General features: G+C 45.5%; 1 protein-coding gene and 1 long non-coding RNA gene across 3 annotated transcripts in view; one reads left to right on the top strand and one right to left on the bottom strand.

Moving 5' to 3' along the window:
• The window catches only part of LOC139027432 (uncharacterized), an 84,619-nt gene that overhangs the window by 72,791 nt on the left and 4,647 nt on the right, over positions 1-7,181 (bottom strand). The window lies entirely within an intron of this gene.
• The window catches only part of LOC112080471 (cell adhesion molecule CEACAM5-like), a 12,440-nt gene that overhangs the window by 1,051 nt on the left and 4,208 nt on the right, over positions 1-7,181 (top strand). The window contains exons 1-5 of one of the 2 annotated variants that reach the window (XM_070442599.1): positions 9-171; positions 560-811; positions 936-1,211; positions 1,345-1,596; positions 6,616-6,893. In XM_070442599.1, the coding sequence (XP_070298700.1) occupies positions 571-811; positions 936-1,211; positions 1,345-1,596; positions 6,616-6,722 (876 nt within the window). In that variant the 5' untranslated portion in view covers positions 9-171; positions 560-570 and the 3' untranslated portion in view covers positions 6,723-6,893. Of the gene's footprint in view, positions 1-8; positions 172-559; positions 812-935; positions 1,212-1,344; positions 1,597-6,615; positions 6,894-7,181 lie in introns of those variants that run through there. The other variant, XM_070442600.1, reaches the window with a different exon arrangement.

Raw genomic sequence — 7,181 nt, 5'->3', positions numbered from 1 at the left:
TGGATGAGGAACGGCTGGCCTCTGTATGCTGACAACAGAACAGACTTCTCTATGAAAACAATACACTGAGCTTCACCTCCGTCCAGCATTCTGACAACGGAGACTATCAGTGTTCTGCTTCCAACCCCTCAAGCAACATGACCAGCCCAGAATAACAACTGATCGTCAACTGTGAGTAGGCATTAACAAGTTCAACTTTGACCCCATGGCCTGAGGTGGAATCTTTTTGAACATCCTTTATAAATATTGTGTTGGAGTCAATGTGATGGTTTGGATCTCACCTCTTAAATCATCTGAACTATGTTGATAACCTTTGACTTCTGGCCAATGACAGACGTTGGATTTAACTCAAATGTGTCATACTCATTCCACAGAAGGTTGAGTTTTTCGATCCTCCCTTGAACTTGCTTGATGTATTAAGGTCCCTTATTAGTAAGGAACATCAAACCTGGCTGTCTAGGTCTCAATTGAAAGGAAAAACTAAAAACCAGCAGACACTAGGAACTCCATGGAATTAATTTGATGCACCTGGTCTAACTGATTGTCTATTGTATCATAGATGGACCRGAGATGCMTTTAATAACAGGACCAGCTTTAGGAGAAACAGGACACAGCGTGACCTTCAACTGCTCAGYCTCCTCTCAGCCTCTCWGCCASTTCAGMTGGTTCTTCAATGGGTCCCAGGTGGCGACTGGCTCAGTGTATGAGACTGGCCCACTGACCTTAGCCAGTCATGGGGAGTACACCTGTGTGGCCTTCAACAACATCACTTGCCTTAACAGCACTGTCTCCAAGATGCTCACTGKTGTTGGTGAGACTCGTTCTAACCGTAATCCTTTAAATGATTCGTTTGGTGTACTTTCTTGAGAACAAATAATCCCTCTGCAGCCATTAAACCTACTGCAACCATTGAAACAATTTCACTTTGTTCTCAGCGCCAATAACCTCAGTGTCCATAAGCACCAGTGGAACCCAGGCGATAGAGGGTGACCCCTTTACAATGACTTGCAATATCGTTGGTGATCCTAGCTCCATTCACTGGTGGAAGAACCTCACGTTAGTGCATCTGGACAACAGAACCCACGTCTCTTTCGACAACAGAACACTGACCTTCAACCCTGTCCAGTATTCTTCCTATGGAGAATATCAGTGTATGGCCAGAAATAGTGTGAGCAACAGAACTAGCAACCGCTACACACTCCTAGTGAATTGTAAGTAWTAATGGGGATCTATTCTTGTCAAAGATAGAGAAGGAAATAACTGTGATGACATATTAAGAAGTCAATAATCAACCATAAGGTAGTTAAAGTTGAATGTTTCGATGTCGTTATCTGATTTTCACAGATGGACCCAAGAAACCTGTGATAGCTGGTGCACCCATTGCCGAAACAGAACAAAGAGTGACCTTCAACTGCTCAGCCTCCTCTCAGCCTCCCAGCCAGTTCAGCTGGTTCTTCAATGGCTCCCAGGTGGMGACTGGCTCAGTGTATGAGACTGGCCCACTGACCTTAGCCAGTCATGGGGAGTACACCTGTGTGGCCTTCAACAACGCCACTGGCAGAAACAGCACTGTCTCCAAGATGCTCACCGTCATTGGTAAATCAGACTACAGATTCCCATAAATTGTCCTTATGCACAAAAAGTGTATTTCTCTCAAAAGTTATGCACAGATTTACCTGGAGAGCTGTAATTTTGGATGACGTGGTAAGGGTGCCTAAAAATGGAACTGAGGGTCTACTTGTCATATCTATAGATCTGGGGGAGCCAAACCATTCCACATAACGATGGACCAGCTTATTAAGGAGAAACAGGGACCACAATAGCGTGTAGCCATTCAACCCTGCTCAGTCTCCATCTCAGCCTCTCTAGCCCAGCCATAGTCTGCGAGATGTGTTCCTTCATCACCTGGGTTCCCATGTGGAGCTGACCAGGTGGTCTCACGATGATGAAATGCAACTGGCCCACTGGACCATGTTAATGCCTATGTTTCACAATAGAGGTTGAGAGTTAATCAATCCTAAGTGTGGCCTTCGAGAAATTTACATGGACACTATTCTAACAGGGTACTCGGTCGGCAATTGAACCGAACACTGTTAATCCACAGGAATGAGACTCACTGTTTTGTCAGAAGTAAGCGGAGAACATGCGTTCCTAAGAGACTCGTTAAATGCCTCTAAATAGTATTGGCGTATTTGGTGGTACCTCTTCTATGGTAGAACATCAAATAGTCTCTCACATTCTGCAGCTCATTAAAGAGCCTACTGGCAGAACATCTACTCTGATTATACATTTCATCTTGTTCTCCTCAAGCCGCCAATCAACCTCAGTTCCTAAGCATCCAGGGTGTAACCAAAACCAGTGAACGAGATAAGACCAGCGGTGTGACTCCCTTTTACAGAAGACTATCCAAAGGAGACCGTTGCCGTTGATCGCGCTAAGCGCACAAATTTCACTGGTGGATGATAGAACCTCACGTTAGGTAAATCAAGCCCATCTGAACAAAGAAGAAGACGGACCCCACAATTTACTGGCTCATTGTGTCGACATTACTATTGAACCACTAAGACATATTCTGTCGCACACACTGTGCCCTAGCTCCAGTATTGCTTACGCTCAGTAGTAAGAACCTTCAGAGATCTGAGTCATGGCAAAAGAGTCGTGAGCTGATAGCTGAACTAGCAACCGCTAAAACACTCCTAGTGAATTGTAAGTATATATGGGATCTATTCTTGTCAAAGATAGAGAAGGAAATACTGTGATGACATATTAAGAAGTCAATAATCAACCATAAGGTAGTTAAAGTTGAATGTTTCGATGTCGTATCTGATTTTCACAGATGGACCACAAACCTGTGATAGCTGGTGCACCCATTGCCGAAACAGAACAAAGAGTGACCTTCAATGCTCAGCCTCCTCTCAGCCTCCCAGCCAGTTCAGCTGGTTCTTCAATGGCTCCCAGGTGGGACTGGCTCAGTGTATGAGACTGGCCACTGACCTTAGCCAGTCATGGGGAGTACACTGGTGGCCTTCAACAACGCCACTGGCAGAAACAGCACTGTCTCCAAGATGCTCACCGTCATTGGTAAATCAGACTACAGATTCCCATAAATTGTCCTTATGCACAAAAAGTGTATTTCTCTCAAAAGTTATGCACAGATTGTTTACATCAAAAATCTAATTCATTTATATAGCCCTTCTCATATCAGCTGATATCTCAAAGTGCTGTACAGAAACCCAGTCTAAAACCCCAATCAGCAAGCTGCAGGTGTAGAAGCACGGTGGCTAAGAAAACTCCTAGAAAGGCCGAACCTAGGAAGAAACCTGGAGAGGAACCAGACTATGAGGGGTGGCCAGTCACTCATAGTATCTGGACTGTGCTGTGGTTGGTCACAATTAATACCTATCACAAACCAATGCCAATAGATTACTTTCAAATGTCTATGAAATGTATCCAGCATGCGTCAAATAAATATTATGCAATGAGAATAGTGTTGTCGAGGTGTCGGAGTCAGTCCATCTCTGGGCTAAAGCTCGAGCCCGTTAGAGGCTTTATACAGATGCTTTGAGTCGATTGCATGGTACTTACTAACGGGATTCCTCGCTGTCCTAAGATTGATATGTCGTTAAGAGATTGACAAAAACAAGCAGGCTCTGGGGCAGGTCAAGCAACGATCCGTGTGAATACAGAGTTCAGGGTTCCAGGTTAATGTGCCGCAGTTCTGGCAGAACAGTTGAAAGTGCGAGCAGTGCAGCCACGGCCATGTTTTGTGGTATCGGTGTGGTACAGTCAAGGAGGTCATACATGCCATCGCTATCTCTGAGGTCATGGTCCGCTATTATGGGCTCAGGCATTGCTCGGAAAGAGAGAAGCCAAAGTAGAGTAGAAGAGAGAAATTCCACGAGAGAGCAACTTAAATTTCCACAACAGGACGACTGCGATGAAAGACAACGAGAGAAGTATTGCTCCCTCTGCCAATGATTATCAGCAGACCTACGCCTAGGCGAGGCTCCCGCCGAAAAACATATAAACTTGTACTGTCATGATAAAATAGCTGGAGGCTGCAGACAGGCAAGGGGGTCAGAGACACTGTGGCCAAATCCATCGATGATACCCCCAGACATGAGCTCAAACAGGAAGGATATAACCCCACCCACTTTTGCAAAGCACAGTCCCCCACACACTAAGGGATATTCTTCAACCACCCAACTTTACCATACATCTCTGAGAGAAATTCAGGCCGAGTATACCGCCCACAAAGATCTCCGCAATACGGCAGAATCCAAGGTGGCGCCGGGCGCCAACCCTACCCATCCCTACGCATCATCATTCCTATGGTAAGTGGAGCAGCATCTTTTATTGCCAATAGAATAAATCCTATTCCTACCTGACTTACGGTGTCGTGCAATGTATCAAGAAATGAGTAGTTGAGACACGAAATGATCATGTTTCAAGTTCGACTCTAGTTTCCGCATAGGGCACCTATTCGTGCAGTTCGGACCTGTCACACAAGACTGGCCAGATTTCTGGAGGTCATAGTGCAGTTGTTGAACGCACCATGGTGGCACACACGGCACAAATTGTGTCAGGAATGGAGTGTCATGACTGTCACACTGACGGAGGAATGATCCACTACGGCAGCTGTTGCCTGAGATAAATTTATATATTAATAATTCCGTACCTGACCATACCACCGCCATTTATAGAAAGAATTTTTCTAGTACATTCCAATTCTGTCCTCTGACATAATCCATATGAACAAAGTAACCAATGCCATGTCCATGGAATCTTTCACTATCCTGCATGTCTTCAGCTTAGCTGCAGGATTGTCTGAGACTAGCCACTTTGAAGCTATTGAAACTGAGGAGTATTTCTGTCTGTAATAAAGCCCTAATAAACAGTAATTTACAATCCATCAGATCATCAACCATTTGTTTTATATACACTGCTCAAAAAATAAGGAACATTAAACAACACAGTCAAGTAACTACTAAGTCAATCACCTGTGTGATGAAATCAAACTGTCCACTTAGGAAGCAACACTGATTGACAATAAATTCCACATGCTGTTGTGCAAATGGAATAGACAACAGGTGGAAATTATAGGCAATTATCAAGACACCCCAATAAAGGAGTGGTTGCTGCAGGTGGTGACCACAGACACTTCTCAGTTCCTATGCTTTGGCTGATGTTTTGGTCACTTTTGAATCGTGCCGTGTCTTTCACCAGTGGTAGCATGAGACGGAGTCATCACCACACACAAGTGGCTCAGGTAGTGCAGCTCATCCAGGATGGACATCAATGCGAGCTGTGGCAAGAAGGTTTGCTGTGTCTGTCAGCGTAGTGTCCAGAGCATGGAGGCGCTACCAGGAGACAGGCCAGTACATCAGGAGACGTGGAGGAGGCCGTAGGAGGGCAACAACCCAGCAGCAGGACCGCTACCTCCGCCTTTGTGCAAGGAGGAGCAGGTGGAGCACTGCCAGAGCCCTGCAAAATGACCTCCAGCAGGCCACAAATGTGCATGTGTCTGCTCAAACGGTCAGAAACAGACTCCATGAGGGTGGTATGAGGGCCCGACGTCCACAGGTGCGGGTTGTGCTTACAGCCCAACACCGTGCAGGACGTTTGGCATTTGCCAGAGAACACCAAGATTGGCAAATTCGCCACTGGCGCCCTGTGCTCTTCACAGATGAAAGCAGGTTCACACTGAGCACATGTGACAGACGTGACACAGTGGAGACGCCGTGGAGAACGTTCTGCTGCCTGCAACATCCACCAGCATGACCGGTTTGGCGGTGGGTCAGTCATGGTGTGGGGTGGCATTTCTTTGGGGGGCCGCACAGCCCTCCATGTGCTCGCCAGAGGTAGCCTGACTGCCATTAGGTACCGAGATGAGATCCTCAGACCCCTTGTGAGACCATATGCTGGTGCGGTTGGCCCTGGGTTCCTCCTAATGCAAGACAATGCTAGACCTCATGTGGCTGGAGTGTGTCAGCAGTTCCTGCAAGAGGAAGCATTGATGCTATGGACTGGCCCGCCCGTTCCCCAGACCTGAATCCAAATGAGCACATCTGGGACATCATGTCTCGCTCCATCCACCAACACACGTTGCACCACAGACTGTCCAGGAGTTGGCGGATGCTTTAGTCCAGGTCTGGGAGGAGATCCCTCAGGAGACCATCCACCACCTCATCAGAGCATGCCCAGGCGTTGTAGGGAGGTCATACAGGCACGTGGAGGCCACACACACTACTGAGCCTCATTTTGACTGTTTTTAAGGACATACATCAAAGTTGGATCAGCCTGTAGTGTGGTTTTCCACTTTAATTTTGAGTGTGACTCCAAATCCAGACCTCCATGGGTTGATACATTTATTTCCATTGATAATTTTTGTGTGATTTTGTTGTCAGCACATTCAACTATGTAAAGAAAAAAGTATTTAATTAGAAATTCATTCATTCAGATCTAGGATGTGTTATTTTAGTGTTCCCTTTATTTTTTTGAGCAGTGTTTATACATGTTTTATATATCCAACTTTTGCGTCGCTGGAACTAAACATTTGATCAAATGCAAATCTTGATACTGTACATAAAAGCAATACTTCCTCTGTCCTCACAGAGGCTATAACGTCAGTGATGGTGAAACGAAACAAAATACCAATATCATCTCGACAACCTAACCTACCTGTGATGTCACCGGGCGCTATGACACCATCTACTGGATGAAGGACAACCTGTCTCTGGTCCTGAACAACACCTTGAACTCTGACATAACCATCTCTAAAAACTCTCTGCACTTCAGTCCAGTCAAGGTGTCTAACGATGGAAACTATCAGTGCGTTGCCACCAACCTCTTTGGTCCACACATCAGCCCTAAATACCAGCTACTGGTGAACTGTAAGTACTGTTTTTTTAATCTGTTGGTAAAATATTTTAAAAGATAAGCATTTGATGTTATATTATGTAGAAAGTCAGAAACCCACCACTATTAATGATGGTTAGTCTTCTGGGATCTTTGGGACTCCCTACCCAAGACCCTAACCTTAACCATAACTCTTACCTAACTCTGACCTTTACCCTTACCTTAACCATTTACATTTCAACTTCAATGGGGTGATTTCAAGTTGATATCCCAAGGATTCCGTTTAGACTTTTCCCTATTATGACCCCTCCTCTCTGACTCTA

Source organism: Salvelinus sp. IW2-2015, unplaced genomic scaffold (assembly GCF_002910315.2).
Source record: "Salvelinus sp. IW2-2015 unplaced genomic scaffold, ASM291031v2 Un_scaffold16327, whole genome shotgun sequence".
In the NCBI taxonomy this organism is placed as follows: domain Eukaryota; kingdom Metazoa; phylum Chordata; class Actinopteri; order Salmoniformes; family Salmonidae; genus Salvelinus; species Salvelinus sp. IW2-2015.
This window is presented reverse-complemented; position numbering and strand designations above follow the sequence as displayed.